Source organism: Pristis pectinata, chromosome 4 (assembly GCF_009764475.1).
Source record: "Pristis pectinata isolate sPriPec2 chromosome 4, sPriPec2.1.pri, whole genome shotgun sequence".
NCBI lineage: Eukaryota > Metazoa > Chordata > Chondrichthyes > Rhinopristiformes > Pristidae > Pristis > Pristis pectinata.
In genome coordinates, this window is record NC_067408.1 from 106,299,464 (window position 1) to 106,319,533 (window position 20,070).

Genomic DNA, 20,070 nt, shown 5'->3' on the forward strand with positions numbered 1-20,070 from the left:
AAGTGAGAATATACAGGAGAAAACAATCTCATCCACGATCTCACCAACATAGCAATCTGAAGACAATTCCTGAGAAAGAGCTGCATTTTTGCAAATGGGGTCATTCAGATGGGACCCTCTACAGAGGCCTTGTATGCTGTCTTGATTGTAAAAGATTCCATAATATTCCTAAAGATCGGGGAAATACAAGTCTTTCTGATTCGTAGCTTGATGAAACATTGCCCCAATGTGTGCTTTAGTTTACAAGATAGAAACGTTTTCGTGGAAATCAGTATTAAACTCAAAACACTGCATCATACTCTGGCTTGCTCGTGGTTACTATAACATCAGGAAGCAAACCCACTTGGCAAGTTAACCTTGTTTGGTGATTTTTTTTCCTTTACTCCTCCTACTTCCGACGTTGTCCAATGAAGAGAAACCTACGAATAAGCGAAGTTGTGGGATTGATGTATAAGGCGAGGCTCTGATAGTGCTTGAATAGATTGCTTAAGAGCGTGACCTCAGTAACTTTACAAGGGGGGAATCACAGTGAATTTCCACGGAGATATAACACTCGCCTGTAATTGACACGCATCTTTCACTCTCGGATCTATTGAGCTCACTGTTCGTGTTGTAATCGACGGTTCGTGGACTGTGGGATATAACAATTAAGACTCAAGTTACAGTAAGTATAGAATGTCTATATGTATTTAGGTGGCGACCTTCTAGATTGGTCGGAGTGTCCCTTTGAGGTTTGTGGATTGGGTGATCTCTATTACTTGGGGATTGTCTCGGTTTTAATATTGTAATAGAGCAGAATTGGTCGCGTTTCGCGTGCTAGTTACTGGTACCTGTGTTCGTATTTCAATATCTAGACCTGACACAAGCTCGATATCTTCGATTTGGGGGTGGTTTTCCCTGTGCTTATCATACCGTGAGTGATTAAGTGATAACTTAAAGCTTTACAGAAAAAGGGGACTTCTTAAAACAGCCGACAAGAACAAGATGAAAGCTCTGAACTGTGCAACAGCAGTCGTCGACAGACTTCTGGCCCAACATGGGTTTGATATTAGTATGGGTGGTTTTATGATCTGTGTGATTAAAAGTCGCTGTGGTTTAAATGCTCATCTCCAGTCGATTGCACTCAGCAGAAGTGGTTTTGAAAATGCACCGATATAAAGAGTGCAAACTCTCAAAGACTATCTTTTTTTCCGGAGTACGCCCAAGGCCTCAACTCTTTTATGAGGCCGTCTCGCCCAGTTGGAGTTAACACTATCTTCCATTGTGAACCCAACTTGTTAAAAAAGTTGCAACTGGTTTAATCTGAATGACGAGTAATTATACGTACTTCCTTCAGAAGGTAATGTATATATGGATCGCTGTATTTTACATGGTGTCAGTGTGTATAGGTGTATGTATTTCCTTTAATGTTATTTACAGTTTCATAGAAAATCCTACTAAATCGTTGCTTGCAGATCATTTGGAGTAGGTGCTATCTGACATGAATTTAATAGCACATTCACAAAAAATAAATATGAAGAAAACCAGAACTAGGAGTAAGGAGAGGCCATACAGTCTCTTGAACCTGCTCTCATATTCTGTGAGATCATGGAGGATCTGACTGTTGCGTCAACTCCACTTTCCTGCCTTCTCACCTGTAATCTTTTGACAAGTCTGTGCCAACCATGCATATATTTAATAGCATTGCATTCATAGCTCTCTGGGTAGAGAACTCCAAAGATTCCCAACCTTCAGAAGAAATTCTTCTTCATTGTTAAATGGCTGATGCTTTATCCTAAAACAATGCCTCCTAGTTTGACACTACAGGAGAGACGTCCTCATGGCATCCAACTTGTCAGGCTCCTTCCAAACCTTGCATATTTTAATAAGATCACCTTTCATTCTTAATTCCAGAGAACGTAGCCCCAATTTATTCAATTCTTTTTCCTTGTCAATCCTATGAATCTATCCAATAAACTCTCACTGCACCATCTCCAAAAGGCAAGCATATCCATCCTTGAGAATGCAATAAAGTCAGGGTTGTGTCTGAAGTTTAAGCTGTTTGATTTCTTGATTGCATATCACTCAACAGTGCATGGATAGGGCAAGAAAAGTATGCACTAGTCACCTTGAATTAATTGATCCAGGGTTGTATTTTGAAGGAAAAGAGAATTTGGATTTGCAGAGCACATTCCGTGGCCTTAACATCAGATACTTTCAAGCCTTTGAACTCCTGTCACTGTTGAAACATAAGAAAGGCTCTCAGCCAATTTGTGCACAGCAAGGTTCCCCAAACTGTCATGAGGTTATTGGCCAGGTAATATTTCACCAGTGTTTGGTATTGGCCAGGATACAAAGGGCAACTACCCCACACCTTTTTCAAAATTGTCATGGATCTTTTGCTGTGGATCATCTAAACCTGCAGCTTAACATCTCAGCTGAAAGGCAGTGCCTCCTGACAGTGTAGCACTCATCCAGTACTGAAGTATTAGCTTGGATTGTGTGCTCGGGTTCTCAGTGAAATTTAAAATGGTAACATTCTGATTAAATGAAGATGGCTGCCACTGAGTCAAGACTGGCAGAGTGGTGCAGCACTGTCATTGCCTTCCCCGATCATTTCCAGATGAAGCAGGCCTTCTAATCAGATTCTTCAATTTATTTAATTATGTTTGTTTCTAGATTCTGTTTCAGCCATGGAGACTTTCCTAAACCAATAAGGTTAATACAATTGAGAGAGAGACTTGTTATGTGGTCTATCAGGAGGGCTGTTTCCACGTTATCAAATAACATAGGAGCAAACAGTACTAAACACACCCTCCAGCATTACTGATAGACTGCCTGGGAACAACTAATCTCATTTAGCTTTGCTTTGAAGGTGTACTTTGCTACTTAAGATTTTCAGATAAAGTCTTCAAAGGAGACAGGGGTGGAGTCTGTTAAAGAATAATCTTGCCAGAACCTTCTTTCAGTTATAATCTTAAAGTAGATTTCGGTAATCTAAACCTTTCCTGCCTCTGGTATAGTCTGGTAGATTAAATATTAATCGGAGTAATATTTTGACGGAGGTTACCTTGACCAGGTGCTTGAGATGTGGGTGTATTTAATTTCACTAGAAATGAACTTGTGATCGTCTGACAAATGGTGTATGAGCCATACAAATCTAATCACTAATATGATTAACCTAAGTGATGTATTCACCCACAGCAATGTGTACAAAGCAGAAGAATAAGCTGATTATATTGTCTGAGAATTGCAGGGCTACAGAGATAAGCTGGCTTGTACTATTGCTTGAGAAATGATGGCAATACATCCCTACAACTTTATATAAAATTGAAAGTATACATGTAAGTTATTTCCTTTCAACTTGTAAAGTATTGACTTGAAACAGAAATAGCAGATGCCAAATACATTCTCTTCCCTAAACTGCACTCTCATGTGAGACACCAGCTAGCATTTGGAAAGTCTTCCATGCATTTCCACCCCCACAGAACACACAGTAATCAGTAAAATCTGCTCCATGGATGTGACTAGAGCTGATCTCTCCTCCTGCCTCTGTTCATGCATATGCCTGTATGCATGCATTGTTCATTACTGCTATTTTACAAATAGTCGCTTTGCCAGAGTAAGCACATATTCAAGAGGGAACTGAGGATACGTTTAAAAGGAAGGTTCTGTATAGCTGTAGAGAAAGAAGGAAAGTGGGACCAATTGGAAGGCTTTCTAACAAGATCCATTGAGCTGAATAGACAACTCTTCTGTTGTAGGAGTTTATGAAAATCTTCAACAAATGAATTCCTTTTGGCTCCAGGAGGTTATGTTTTGGTAGCCAGGAGATAAAATCTGACCAAGTCCAATTAAAATTAACTAGGCCAAAAAAATTCCATCTGAATAATCTTGTCCACCGAGGACATCTAAATTCATAGTAATTTTTTTTTAAATCTTGAGATAATTTGAACATTAATTTGGAAAATGTTGTTTTGAACCTGGACAGAACAAACTCTCCTTGTGTGAGATCTAGCCTGGAGCAGATCTTAGGACTGTGGTTTCTGGGTTCCAGCCAACATAGGCATATCTGCAATCCTGAGCCATGTGACTCATAACTACCTTGTACATTCATCAGGTGTAACTGAAATGTTATGTTGTCTGGTAATGTTCACACTTGTCAAGATCAATGCCAAATCAAAACACATTTGACAGATTTGATTCTGATGAAATATTGACTTTGGCTATCATGAAAGGAGAGTCCATTGACAAAAAAGCTTTATATTAAATAAGTTTTCACTAAATTCGACCTGACTTTATGTAATCTAAACTAAAATGGACCTCATTCCAATTTTGCCTGTCACAAAACTGGAGTCAATTGGCAAAATTGCTTTACATTAAGTAATTTTAAATTTAACCTGCCAACAAAAAATGCAGCTCATTCCCAGAAATGAAAATGTTTATGCCAGTTTAATTATTTCCTTTTTGACCTCCACAGATCAAGATGTGTGATTTCTTGAGAGATCAGGAAGCCCCTGTAGCTTTGGAATCCCGAGGCATACTTAAGGTAAAGTTTAACAAAGCAAGACTGAAACTGGTACTGCATTACACTTTAAGAGCACGTAAGCCTTTCAAACTTTGGAGAATGTGTTGCAGCCTGTATAGGCTCTTCTTATTGAGCCAGGTATGTCTTTAGCTTAAATTACTATAAGGAATAAAGGTACAGTGTGCATGTAACCTACAAGCAGTGGGGAATATCGTGAGCAAAATTTCTGCAGAAAATCATGCAGATTTATGATTATAAAATTTGGTTTTTGCCTATTAATTAATATATGTTTACTTCATAAACTGTGTTAATAGATCTCCCTTGAGTCAATGGAGCTGATTGCATACCAGGTTTGTAATGGTGCTGGAAGGATCTGAATAATTATTTCACTGTTGATTTAAGTGCTATGGTCACTGTCTACAAAGCAAATGGGTTACTTTGGCTTTCATCTTAGTTACAGTAGAGCCCATTCTTCCCCACTGGATTAGGGAGATTAAAAAAAACAGTATTTCACTTCAGTATTAAGAGATCTTTATTAGTTACATGTACATCGAAACACAGTGAAATGCACCTTTTGCTGAGAGTGTTCTGACGGCAGCCTACAAGTGTCGCCATGCTTCCGGCACCAACGTAGCATGCCCACAACTTCCTAACCCATACGTCTTTGGAATGTGGGAGGAAACCGGAGCACCCGGAGGAAACCCACACAGTCACAAGGAGAACATACAAACTCCTTACAGGCAGCGGCCGGAATTGAACCTGGGCCACTGGCGCTGTGATAGCATTACACTAACTGCTACATTACTGTACTGTTATTATACAGGTGCTGGAAGATTCCTTTTTCTAAAATCACTGAAATATATTTTCTAATTTTCTCCCAAAGATTATCTGATTAAACAATAACAAAGCATGTAAACTCATTCACATGAATGAACAGCTTTCTCTTGTTCTATTAATATTTCTTTGGGTAGGTTCCAGTTAAAACAGTGATTTGGACAAATTTTGAATTTGTCATCTAGACACTTAAATTACCTAGAAGTTTGCTAAACTATACAAATGAAAGCGTGCTTGTGCATTGTGCAACTTGGAAAGCAAAGTCTGGTATGAGCATGCTTCGTCTTTTGATCTGTGTTCATAGAACTATACTGCACAAAAGGAGGCCTTTAAGCCCAGGGTGCCTTTGCCAGCTCATTAAAAGAGCTATCCAATTAATCCTATTCCCTTATTACTTTTTCCCAGCATATGTGCAACTTCCTCCTATACATTGGAATTGAATCTACTTCCATTCTCTTTCCAGAGAGTACATTCCAAATATTACAATTTCTGACATGCAATGTTCAATACTTTGTGGTACCTTGGTCTGGGGACTAATGCGACTGAGTTGTAGACATCTTCATTAATCAGAAACTGGGGGTACAAAATGTTCCTCAGCTATAATCAATAGACTACTAGATGAGTAATTCTATAAATGTTTAACTCGTACCATACTTGACTTTTCAGTTTACACAATGTGTGGGTGTGCTCTCGTTTGTATAGTCTGGTGAATTTGTAGATAATTTAAGTTTCCAGGTAATCACTGGGGGGATAAAAACTCTTTCAGTTTAACAGTGTGAAGTGCCCATTCCTGTGGAATGGTTTACATGTTTTATTACTGTTTAATCTTGATCAACATTTGGTGGTTTTGCTCCATTTAATTCCACACGTTCTGCGTCATGTTACTTTCAAATCCAGCTCACAAGCTGACTTAAGATGTTGACCAGAGAATGATCACAATCAGTGTGGAGTGAGCAGGGTCAAAATGCAGCAATGAAAGGAGGTAATAAAACCGAAAATACTGGAAACAGTCAGGAAGTCGGGCAGCATCTGAAAAGAAGAGAAAGCAATTTTGTCTCATTCCACAGATTCTAGCTGACAAGCTGAGTGTTTTCAGCACTTTGTTTTTAATTTCAGAATTCTGACATCTGTAGACTTTTTTTCATTGGATACAGCCACACTGCAAAACTGCCCTTAATTTTGGCTAATTGGCACTTGTGGGCAACTCCTGTTAAGGAGACCACAAGATGAGTATAGGCTCCTGCATTAAGACACATTGGGTGGAAATGAGAGAACTTTGCTCTGTATTTGGAAATGTTTCACCTAAGAATGCTTGATTAATTTGAAACTCTTCATTTCCAATCCTTGCCTCAATGACACCAACATTCACTAAATACACAATTAAGAGTACTACACCTTTTCATTCTTTTATTCTGTCATTCATTGATTGAAAAGCAGGTTGAATCCCACAGGTTTGTCAAAATTTGGTGTAGCATTGTAAACAAAATGATGGACAGTGTATATTCTTGTTGCTATTTAATGAAAAATTATTTTAGTGTCTATAGATGCAAAAATAGTTTTAGTGCAGACATTACTGTATTTGTTGGTGTAGTTATATGCTAGGCAACTGAATTAATCCATAAACTGATGTCCAAGTCAATGCGTTCTGTAGACTGACATTAAATAGAATTTGAAGAACTATTCTCTTTTCACCTCATACTTCCAATTTAAAGTATTTTACTTGTTCTTATTATATGTAAGATCACACTTGCTATTCATTTTTAAATGCCCAGTGTTAGACCATATAGTAGAAGTCTTCCCATTATAGCATTTGCTGTACTTTTGACCCAAAAACACTAAAGGAACGGTGATGAGACCCCATATGAGGATGACTTGGAAAATAGAACTTTCATAGCATTGTGCTCTTGTCTCTTAAATGGGAGTGGTTCATATTATTTAAATGCCTCTTAGTACTGAAAATTCACTAAGTATTCTTACCAAGAAACAATCATTTATCAATGTTCACCTGTAAAGAAGTTTCTAATGTTGGTGCCAAATAATGAGTATATCAATGTTCCCTCTAACAATGATTTGTTCACTTCATTAATAGTTATGTTAAAATAGCAGAGGTTAACAGAACACATCAAGCATTCATGCACTAATACTCCTAGACTCGTACTTATAATTATGAATCTCTTCTAGTAACGAGGACATTGTTTGTAAAGAAAATTAATATAGTTGCTGCTACTAAAGAACATTTGGATTTTTTTTTCAGCGTCAATCAGCATTTGACATGCATGAACCATTTGATACTGGACTTGATGGATTCCTATCACATTTAGATGAAGAGCAAAGTGTACAAGAGGTTCCAACTGGCATGTCTGCCTTATTAAATGGTAAAATACCTCAATAACTAGGAAATATTCATTGTTAGCTATTCTGTTAATAGAATCATGCATGTAATACTGTTTGTCTTTGAATGTATTAGTGCAGGATTTAATAGATAAACACATCACCTGGGTTGGCATTGATCATTTTACCCAAGATCCCTTGTCTGTCATATTTAATTTTCTGCCAATTCAGGAGTTTGGAGTATTATATTTGACTTTAGCACTCCATTCTATAGAGGGTGAGTGGTGGAGGGAAATGAATTCCTGCTCTTGATCATTTTCTGATAACCCCTGTGAGAAGACCAAATCTCTGAATGTTGACTGAAAACTTGGTTTGAGCAGAGTTGAATAGCCACATTGGGTCAGCTAGCTTTTTTTGCCATTTTCATCTTCAACCCCTCACCACTTGGGTAAAGAATCAAAGAGCAATCAGAATGGATGGAATTGTACCCAGTCTGGGTCAGTGCTTCACAAAAGCAGAAAGAAGGCAACTTTGTTTTTAACAGCGTGCATTTATTTCTATCTTGAGGAACATGCTGATGGCTTAAAGTACAAATGCTTTCATTTCCCCTGTGGCTCCACACTATGATGCATGCACACTGATGCACTGAATTATCAGATTCGGCATTGCTTAATCGACCATTACCCCAGGGAAGTAAATAAAACTGCAGATGCTGGAATCTGAAACAAAAACAGAAATGCTGACAGAACTAAGCCAGTCAGGCAGCATCTAGGGAAAGAAACCAGTCAGTGTCTTAGGCCCTTCCTCCATTCAGGAGCAATAAATTAACAATATTTCATAGTTATTTGTAAGGAAATGTCACTGACCTGAAACATTGGTTTCTTTTTCCACAGATGCTGGTTGAGTTCTTCCAGCATTTGTGCTCCATATTTTTCCCCTACTGTTAGCCATAATAAATTATTGCAAGGCATCAACAAAGCCAGTAATCCAATCAGTTGTAACCACTTAAGAAATTAGTGTCCCATTTTGGCTTTAAACTTCCATCTCATTGTCTGTTACACCACTCCACTCAAATCTAACATTTCATCTTTCAAATATGAAACCAAACCAAGACTCTCTCTCTCTCATGTGTCCTGGTCTCACTGTGTTGCCAAAACACTATTTGGTCATTATTACTTCATTTATAACCACTTGCTGTGTACATTCCACAGTGTGGAATACATTACAACAGTGTCTGCACTTACCAAAGTACTTCATTGGCTTGAAAGGGCTTTAAGACATTCTAAAAGGGACATAGAAATATCTATATAATTCGGGTCTCCTTTCACAAGCCTTATTGTTCAAACATTATATATTAATTACTTGTGAATCCCAACTCTCAACCTCGCTCTTAAATATAATATGTGCCCAGGGACAATATTGCCAGCTAAATCTCCTCACAACTTGCTGGTATCACTAAGGTAAAGTGGGTATTTTTAAATTTGTGTGGAATGCTGGAAATCCAGCTACTTTAAATGCTTACCCTAAAACTACATGTATTTATAGAGTCCAATTGATGAATCCAGTATAACAACAGAGCTTAGTATTGAGATGGAATGCTTGATTTATGGAATGCCATTTTCCTTTGTTGCAATTGCAACAGGAAGGGACATTAAATAGAAATTCAGGGGGGTGGGGGGGGGGGAAAAATGTATTTCATGCTGGAGGTGTTATTTCTCACAGCTTTTGTCTTTTGCTGCAGATGTTGGAACCAATGAAGTTCCTCTCCTCACACCTGTCAGCAAGGCGGTCATGAGCCAGGCACTCAAGGAGAGCTTCAGTGGTTTTGTCAAAGAGAGGCGACGCCTTGGCATCCCAAAAGGTAACCAGTTTGATGGGAATCACTGTATTTAACTTGTGGTTCAGTACCTTTGTTCTAAAGTTCTCGCACATGACCACAGTCTATTGGAATGATGTGTGAATGCAGTTAGATTTTAAAGTTGCTGGGTCAAAGTACTGGAACTGGCTACCCAATAGCATGGAGTACCATCACCACAATGTCTGGATTGGTTCAAGAGGTGGCTCGCCACCTACTTGACAGTGATGAGGAATGGAAATAAACCCCTCCCAGACCCAACAGGGATAGGGTCCCCCTTGTCCTCACATTTCATCATACCAGCCTTCGTATCCAACACAATATCTGACATTTCTGCCATCTCCAACAGGACCCCACCACCAAGCACATCTTCCCCTCCCCACCCCTTTCTGCCTTTCACAGGGACCGCGCTCTCCGCGACTCCCTAGTTCACTCGTTTTCCCCCACCCATCCCGCTCCCACCCCGGGAACTTTCCACTGCCCCCACCATAAGTGCGACACCTGCCCCTACACCACCTCCATCCAGGGACCCAAACAGTCCTTTCAGGTGAGACAGACTCACCTGCACTACATTGGTGAGACCAAATGCGGAAAAGGTGACCATTTCGCAGAGCACCTGCGCTCTGTCCATAACTGCGATCTGCATCTCCGTGTTGCCAGTCACTTCAACTCCCCCTCCCACACTATCACTGATATGTCGGTCCTCGGCTTCCTCCACTGCCAGGAGAATTCAAAGCACAAACTGGAAGGGAACAGCACCTCATTTTCCATCTTGGAACCTTGCAGCCTAATGGCATGAATATTGAATTCTTGCACCCTCTCAGTAATCCCCACAACCCCTCCACCCCACCATGCTGCTTTTCTCTTTCCTACCCCCCCCCCCCCTTTCTCTCCTTATCTTTGACCCATTCCCTGGTTGATCTGCTCTCCCCTCCTCCCCCACACCTGCCTATCACTCTCTCTTACCTGCATCTACCTATCACCACCTTGTACCTACCCTGCCTCCCCTCTTTTGTCCACCTATCACTGCTCTGCTTTTCCCCTCCTTGATACTGGGCTTCCCCTTTTCCTATCTTCAGTCCTGAAGAAGGGTCCTGACCTGAAATGTTGTTGACCACCTGCTTTTCTCCATGGATGCTGCCTGGCCTGCTGAGTTCCTCCAGCATCATGTTTTTCATTCAATGGAAAATAAATGCTGGCCAGGCCAGTAATACCCCATCCCATGTATACATAAATATTTATTGGTTAGTGCGAGAGCTCCATGGAGCAGTAAATCAGAATACAACAGCAGTAAAGCATCAAACTACCAAAGGCACACTCAGGTATAGTGACAGTTAAGTAGAGCTGCTGCCTTGTGCCAGAGACTTGGGTTCAATCCTCCTCTCGGGTGCTGTCTGCCTGGAATTTGTATGTTGCCCCTGTGGCCATGTGGGTTTCCTCCAGGTACTCTGGTTTCCTCCCAAATGTCAAAGGCATGTAGGTTGGTAGGTTAATTGGCCACTGTTAATTGCCCTAAGTGTGCAGCTGAGTATCGAATCTAAAGGGAGCTAATTTGCATGTGGGAAGAATAAAAAATAGGATCAATGTGGAATTAGTGTAAATGGGTGGTTGATGGTCAGCAAAGACACAGTGGGCTGAAGGGCCTGCTTCTATGCTGTTTCTCTCTGACTCTAAGGTGTGACTCAGTTAGTTGAATGCAATTCCTGCCATTCAATATAGGCAGGCTGAGCAGAAAGAGGATGAGCTTGATCCATAAGGGTGAAGTGTTTTTTTTTCCCCGAAGTTGGAGACTGGGTGCTGCTTCCTTTAGGGAAGTGGAGAACCACTGGGTACTTGCTTTGAACTGTTGCTAAGTAACACTTTGAGAAGTGTGCAGTTATGAATGGTGCACACTCCCAGAGGGGAACTCCTGCCTTTGCCCATGCAGCAGAATGAATCATCAGCTTCAGCAGAATGAGCATGAATGAAGTTGATGACATTTTTTTCTCTCTAGATACAGCAAAGTTGCTTCCCTTTTTAAACTGTATACAGATTAATGTAGTTTACATGTCTTAATCCTGTCACTGCCATTGTATGGAAAGCTTGAAAATCATCTTAAAAGAATTTGGTCTTGGAGAAACTGGACAAATGATTAGTATGTCTTAAGCAGGAGATTTTCTTGCATGCTTTGCAGTAACTTGACATTTTTCACTTCTTCCCAGACCCTCACATTTGGACTGAGCAGCATGTTAATCAATGGCTACACTGGGCTGTCAATGAGTTCAGTCTGCAGAATGTCAATTTCCAAAAATTCTACATGACTGGTCGAGTTCTTTGTGATCTTGGGAAAGAATGTTTTCTGGAGCTGGCACCTGACTTCATTGGAGATATTCTCTGGGAACACTTGGAACAGCTAATGAAAGGTACAGCAGTATCCTGAAACACTTCCTGTTAAAAGCATGGAGCAAACAACCCAATTATACAGCATTTACTAATTCAGAACAAACTGTTGTGCATTATTTTCAAATGTTTACTGATGGATGTGGTACTAAATCTGTCTTTTCAATTCTATCTTCTACCCAGTAGTCTTGTTTGTTGTTCACAAATACTTTGCTTTAGTAGCCTGTGTGTGAATCCTGACTCTCAAATGATGTGATGATTCATTCACAAACAGCATCACAATTGTTCTTGGCAAGAATGTACAAATGTGCTCCTCCAGCAATAACTGCCTAATCTTCCCTTCTTTTAACTCAGGCCAGTTTTAGAACCACAGAGGAGCAAACACCAGTGATCTAATTTTAGAGTTTTCGGATTCTTGCAGCTCAGTTACCTGCTGGATAAACTAGCTTGTCAGTGAGCTTTAAGTCTAAATCATCTATTAAAGCTTTGTTTGTTGTAATGGTTAGTTCTGTCGCCTCCCCCAATTCAGTTCAGCATTTGCCAGATGTAAAGATCCACCTCAATTGTTCTAACATCCTCCTTCAGTAAATCGGTTTGCCCTGCTTTGTTTCACAACATAGCCACTGCTGAGATCAAGTGTAGGATGAGACTGCAGAATTCAATTTTAATTCAGACTCTCTATTACTTGCAGCTTTGCTTGAAGGTGCCAGAGGACTAGTTCACTTCACCAGCTGCTTTGATCAAGAAAATTATTTGGTGAATGGGATTTGATTTTAATCCCTTCAGATTGTCCCAGCATTTAACTACAGATTAGCACAACATGAGCTATTTTTGAATATGGGTATCCAAACAAACTGCTCAGGTCACCCTCAAGCTTTCAAAAAAAGAACAAAGCCCAGCTGTGCACAAAGCTCCTCTTTAACCATTTACTTCTGCAAATCAGATTATTGTTTCCATTTCTTGTTAGTATCTGTGATCACAGCAGCTGCTTTCTTGCAGAACAATGAAGTCTCTGGGGGTGGAGAAAATGGAACCTCTTAAATGCAATTGGGGCTTGTCTGATTCCTATCCACTTGTTTGGGATTAGTGGTTACTGTAATAAAGATTTTCCAAAGCTTTTGGTGTCTGCAGATTTGCACCATTGGTTTAACCATGTACCAGGTTCCTGGTCTCAGATGGCCTGGCAAAGAGGCATCAAGTAATTCTGATCCAAATTACTGGATTGAGATTTTATAATCTGGTCAATCCTTGTGTGATCTCTTTGAAGTATTGTATTTGCAATTTTGTAATCTTTGCCTTTTCCTTTGTTTCCTCCTTGTTCTAGATTGCCAGGAAGCATCACAGCAGAACTATCTGGGAAACTCTGCTCTTATCAGTGCAAACTCAAACTGGGTGGATAATAATTCATTTGGTATGTCCTTTACAAATCAACTGAGTAGCCTATTTGGACAATGATCTATTAGTCCAAGCAAACTTCCTGCTTCTTGCTGCCTCAGGAAAGCAACCAACATAATCAAGGACCCCCTCCCACCCCAGTCATTCTCTCTTCTTTTCCCTTCCTCCACCACCACCACCCCCCACCCTACTTCCCCCCACCACAAACATCAGGCAGCAGAAACAGGTTTGAGAGCACATACCAGCAGGCTCAAGGACAGCTTCTATCCTGCTTTTATCAGATTCTTGAACCAATCTCTTGTACACTAAAAGATGAACACTTGAACTCTGATCTTCCAATCTACCTTGTCATGGCTCTTGCATTTTATTTGTCTGCCTGCACTGCACTCTCTGTAACTGCAGCACTATATTCTGCATTCTGTTTTTCTTTTTGCAATTATAAACCAATACCAATAAACTCCTTTCATGTAATAAGGAAGTATGACAGGAGCAAACAGCAGTTATTTTCGTGACTAATTTTGACTTCATTCTATCACAATGCCCTCCACCTACTTTCAGGGGGAAAAAAAAACTTTGCTCTGTAACAGGTTTTTGCCACTGGTTGTTATCAGTTATTTTTGTGATGGTATGTAATCACTAATCTAAGGCATATGTTGAGTTAATCAGATTCTTATTGTTGCAGTTTTTTTTCTAGTTTGGCTCTTTAGGGGAACACCAACTAAAGCAAAGCCCATAAGAAACCCACAAAAAAATTGCTGGCTGTAGTTTTTATTCTATAAATTTGTTTATAGAACTGTGGTCTGAAATATGCCAGACGCTACTTAAACCTTTTTATATGGATAGATTACATTTCTTGTTGTCTGCTCAAAACTCCAAGATGAATACAGATTTAAACATTTTTCTTGGGTTTAACCTAAGGTGGTTTTCTTTACACTGAAACTTTTTTCTGAAGCAATATAATTTGACCTCTTAAACATTAAGCAAGCCAGTTTCCATTTTAGAGTTGATGAGAAAATTGTGGCTTTTTGGCTTGGTCTTTGACTGCAAGTTTAAGCATGAGGTCAGAGCAAATAGTTGATCCAACATTCCAAGCAGTGGTCAGTTCAATTGGCTTAAATGGTGTGTAAGGGGGTTGGAGAAAGAATGAAACTAGAAGAGTATAAATATTTGGTGGCTACCACCACATAGGAGCCAAGTGGTGGTAGCCACCAAAGAAGATCAAATGGTTTCAGATAATATTAGAAGTAACTACTGCTTAAATTCTGACGTGAAGTTTAGGGTTTTTGTTGGCTGTATCCCAGTCAAAGGAAACTGAGGAGGAGGTGGTTTATATATCATTCTCAATGAAGTTTTTTTTTTAAATGTTTTTAGAATTCAACTCCAATCAACTTCAATGTGGGAGCCAGGTCTCTGATTTTACTGGAAGTTTCCTCTCAGAGTTGTGTCAGATTTCATCGGATTTAAGTAACCAGGATTTTCTAGGCTTGAACCGCAACTTTGCAATCCCTGCTAACCCACAGTTGAACAACAATGAGATGGGCTACTACTCCATGCCGCAAAAGCAGATGAATGACAGCAGCTTGCATGTGGGCATGATTGGCCCTGGTGAGTATGTGTGGAGGAAGCTAAGCAATGACATGGAGAGTAAAATGCCTAACCTTGTGGTAGCAAGGAGCTGGGGAGGGGAAACAACAATTTGGTTACTGGTAGTAGCCACTGCCTCAAGAATATTTTACAGTGGACAAGGTGGCAAAAAAGAAATTGAATAAGGTCCTGAGAGATTATGATGGGATATTTATTTACAATAACTGGAGAGTCTCAAAGGGTACGTACTTACAAGATGAGGAGAGGGACACTTAAAACTGAGGAGGGGGGGGGGGGAAAAATTCCTCTTGCAGAAGATGGTGGATCTCTGGAACTCCCATCCCAAAGGATTGTGGAGGTTTGATCACTTAGTACTTAAAGAGCATATAGGTAATATTCTGAAAGAACAGGAAATTGAAGGTTAAGTGCAACTGGCGTAGGTGAGTTGAGGCTTGGGATGGGTCAGAAGATGTTATTTCAGTCTTTTATGTATGGTTCAAAACTGAATTTTACTTGTCTTTTTTTCAGTTGAGACCAGAACCCAAGGTTCTCTCGAAAGTGTAGACAACTTTGATGGTACAGACCCCCTGTTGAAATCTTGGAACAGTCAGTCATCATTATGTGATGTGCAGCGTGTACCTTCTCAGGACAGTTTTGAAGATGACTGTAGCCACTCCTTGTGTCCAAACAAACCCAATATCTCATTCAAAGATTACATTGAAGAGAGGAAAGAGCCACTGGAACAAGGGAAACCAGTCATCCCTGCTGCAGTGCTTGCTGGATTCACAGGTGAGATCTTTGTCCCAATAGTTTCCTTTTAGTTGTTCTGAACACATAAAGAAGGCAGTGCCCTGTACTTGGCCCATTGTTATTCTGCCAGAGACCAACAAATTCAAAAGAAAGATCTGTCTAATTTTGAAGGAGATTGCTATCCCCCTAAGAGTAGAGGGAGCTGAATATTCTGCCCTTTGTAGATTTATGACTTCTCTTCCACCCAGTGATCAGTCATTTTACTTCTATTTTGCACTGTTTAGCTATGACTAGGTGACAAGTAATTGTAATTTTACAACCTATGTTATGTCTCGTCCTAGATGAGAAACTGCTTGCTGCTTCCTGTTCACATACAAGTCATTTGAGGACTGAGTTTTGTTTTATGTCATAAGTGGTGAAAATTGAATACCTTTTGCCAAAAGTTTACTTCCAAGGTATTGAAAACTTTTTAAACTTGCATCCTCTCATTTCCACAGGAAGTGGACCCATTCAACTTTGGCAGTTCCTCTTGGAATTACTGACAGATAAATCCTGTCAGACATTTATCAGCTGGACAGGGGATGGATGGGAGTTTAAACTGACTGACCCTGATGAAGTAAGTGTCTTGTGTTGTCAGATTATGTACATGTGAAAAATGTGGTGTGGGGTAGTCATACCAGTAAGATTTAACAGGGAAAAAGAATTGGTTTATTATTGTCACATGTACTAAGATAGAGTGGAAAAACTGTTTTGCATAGCAACCATACAGATCATTCATTCACATCAATACATTGAGGTAGTACAAAGGAAAAGCAATAACGATGCAGAATAGTGTTACAGTTAAAGGTAGTGCAGGCAGACAATAAGGTGCAAGGCCATGACAAGGTAGATTCCAAGGTCAAGAGTCCATCTTATTGTACCAGAGGTCCATTAGATAGTCTTATAACAGCAGGATACATGCTTTCTGTCTTTTGTATCTTCTACCTGACGGGAGAGGGGAGAAGAGAATACCTGGGGTGGGAGGGGTCTTTGATTATGTTGGCTGCTTTACCTAGGCAGCAGAGTGTAGACAGAGTCCATGGAGGGGAGGCTGGTTTCTGTGATGTGCTGAGCTGTGTCCACAGCTCTCTGCAGTTTCTTGCAGTCTCAGGCAGAGCAGTTACAATACCAAGCTGTGATGCATCCAGATAAGATGCTTTCTATGATGCATCTATAAAAATTGCTGAGGGTCAGCAGGGATATGCTGAACAGCACATTGTCTGATTCTGAAGCTTATTTTCAGAAAAGTCTGAGTCTCCAAATAAGTCTGACACTAATTAGTTTGTTCATTGATTTTAGCATAATAACCAATAAAGTGAAATCTTTCAATAGTGTATCAAATAGCTATTCACATTTAGAAAGTCTACATTTGATTTTACAAAATTACACAAACTGTTCAGTTTAGGGAAGAATGCTGCAACTTGGATATGTGTAATATTGTAAAATACTGAATTCTTTGGAGAGGTCATTTGAATAAGAGCCATCAAATGTCTTCAGAATTAAACAGGACATTTGAGGATCTTACTGCTCTTCTCTGAATCTGTGATTTTTGCTTTTTTTCCTCCTCTAACTTCATTTGTAACACAACTAGAAGGAAGTGATGTTCACTGGCTAGAATTCACATTGCCCTGGCTCAAGAGGTGGGAGATGGAACTTTCCTTCCCCTACTCCAAGTGACACCCAGTGCCAACACCACCTTGAGGTTAGAACAGAATTAAGGTACTCCCCTAGAAATGAGACAGGGCATGGGTTGGGGCAACAGTTATGTAAGCCTGGTTTTTAAAAAAAGTTCATAAACTACTCACTTGCTTATACAGAATGAAATTCAGCACAATAAAGGTTGGGTAGAAGAAGTGTTTAAAAAGGATGCAAGAGGTGTAAAGGATGTGAGAGACCAAATGTAGTTGCACTGTCAAATGCTAACTTATTTTACACCAGACTTCGGGCATTACTGACTCCTGTCCCACAGTGATCTATTATTTGCTGCAATTGTAATCCTAAATGCTAAATCCTTTAATTTCTTGCTGTAACACAGGTTGCTCGTCGATGGGGCAAGCGCAAGAACAAACCCAAAATGAATTATGAAAAGCTGAGCCGAGGGCTGCGTTATTACTATGATAAGAACATCATTCATAAGACATCAGGCAAGAGATATGTCTACCGCTTTGTCTGTGACCTGCACAACCTGTTGGGATACACAGCGGAGGAACTTCATGCAATGCTTGGAGTGCAGCCAGACACAGAGGATTGATACATTTATTGCATCTGCATGGCTGAAATTGCTAGCAGTGTGAATGTGACAGGCACTAGTCAAATTTCACTCTGAACTGGTCTGGTGTGGTGGGAGACAGAGTGGTTGCATAATGAGGAATGGTACCACAGAGGCATCTTGCTTTGCCAAAGATAAAACTGGTGACAAACCTTTTCCTATACTCTTACTCTTAACTAGTAGAGTTGTGCAGTATTAACCAGTTATATCAGTTTAGTTTAGCAATGTGGTTTTTTCCTTCTGATTGTGAATTGCCAAATTGTGAAACAAGCTTTTATTCTTTTAATTCAATGAGCTGTAGTTACAAGCCATCCAGTATCAGTGAGAACTTGTTTAATGTGGCATGGGTAAGGCTGTTATAGTTTCAGACCAAAGGAGTTGCCATAAAGTGAGAGGCTGTTACTTGCATTCACAGCTCACTCCCAGGATCACAATGCTGCCCTTTTGTTCTTGATATCTTTTGCCTGTGGCCAATTAATATTTCTGTCATATGAAACTCTTCAGATTCCTATGTTAAGAATCGGGTTAATGTGGATACAAGTTGCTAGATCCATACAAGATATTCAGGTGCACAAAAATGTAGCTAGTTTGTAGACTACACTGAATTTTCATTCATTACTTCACTAACTCAAACAGTTGCTCAAAGTCAATTTCTGAAACAAATGTGGAAGTATTAAACTGTGGCTTGGCAACTATCAGGAAATATTTTATCAACATTCTGTGTAAGATTACACTTAATCTATTGCCATAACAGTCATATCTGCAGCCTGTAAACCCAAAAGTTTCCACCTGTCTTTTTATACCTGTTGTTCCAAATGGTAGTGCTTCTCTAAAATAGCAGTTTTGCTAGATGTGTGATTGTCATTTTATAAAAATCAAAGTTTAAATATTGCAATGTAACTATACAAGTCTCTGGTAGCTGTGTGACAGGAAACAGCTGCCAATCTTTGCTGCCAAGGTTGGGGCATTGTGAAAGGGTACTGCAGAGTTTCAAGGCATTGAGGTTTACACAACTGCATGGTTTGCAGAAAGCAGTGAGAAGGCAGCACCATTCTTAGGAGGATATCATCAAAAACCCTTTTTTGTCTTGTGCATTCTAAAGTTTGTAAATATTTCATAACAATAGCTTGCTAATAGTGATGCAGCAAATATTTTTGATACCTCTCAGCACTTTGAACATATTTTCCATTAATTCTGATTATTCAATGGAAAATAAGATTAACTTCTAATTCATGACCCAGTTATACACAAGTTGACTCCAGGAGATAGATGCTCATTTAATGGAACTGGTCTTTAATTAACAAAATGAATGTAAAGTTCCTTTTTAATGTTATCCCCTGCAACACCTCAAACCTGTTACATACTTACAAAAAGCATCTATGCAGAATTTAAACCATCCAACCTGAGGATACCAGTTAGCCACTGAATTGCTTTAATTTCAAGACAAAACTTTCTGCATGCTAGTTTACTTTGGGACAGGATATAAGGGGATTAATCTTTATACATAAATTATAACCCACCTTGGGGCTGATGTTGCAGCTGGTTATCTGCACTGAATTTCAAATTTGTTTTAAATTGAATGAGCTAGGAAAGTATTTTGATACCATAAGGTTTTCTGAATGCAGAACAATGTATAGTTTTTGTATAGCAACATAAATTTGTAACATTAATTATCACTTATTTGTATAAATGGTTGTGGTTTTGATATATTTTTGAAATAAATCCATTTTCTGAAATACCTTGTACATTTCTTTTGGAAACATCACTGAACTGTTTGAAATAATCTTTACAATATACAGATTTATTCTGGGATCTACACTCAGGTACTTGTAAATGGAATTCATAAAGGTCAAGGCCCGATGGAAAATAAACTATAAAAGGGACAAGCCATACAAGACACTTTAACAGACAATGTGTTTTTCGTTGCATAGTTGTAATTTGCTTTATGCCAGTAAATGAAATGAAGAGGCAGATTGCCTGTGAGGAGAAGGACAGGCTGGGTTTGTACCCACTGGAGTATAGAAAAATGGGGATCTTGTACACTATTCAAATCACAAGTGTTCTTAATGGAGTAGATGTGGAGCAGGTATTCCTTCTTGCTAACTGGTTCCAGGTTATAGATGTTCA

General features: G+C 39.5%; 1 protein-coding gene across 1 annotated transcript; it reads left to right on the top strand.

Annotated features, from left to right (window-relative positions):
* Positions 1–468: 468 nt before the first annotated feature.
* On the top strand, positions 469–19,673 carry ets2 (v-ets avian erythroblastosis virus E26 oncogene homolog 2). The gene is made up of 10 exons (XM_052014583.1): positions 469–664; positions 4,460–4,528; positions 7,596–7,716; positions 9,414–9,533; positions 11,729–11,929; positions 13,231–13,317; positions 14,673–14,906; positions 15,414–15,674; positions 16,133–16,251; positions 17,710–19,673. Exons 2-10 carry the CDS (start codon positions 4,466–4,468, stop codon positions 17,923–17,925), a joined length of 1,422 nt encoding a protein of 473 aa, XP_051870543.1. The 5' UTR covers positions 469–664; positions 4,460–4,465; the 3' UTR covers positions 17,926–19,673.
* Positions 19,674–20,070: the final 397 nt, after the last annotated feature.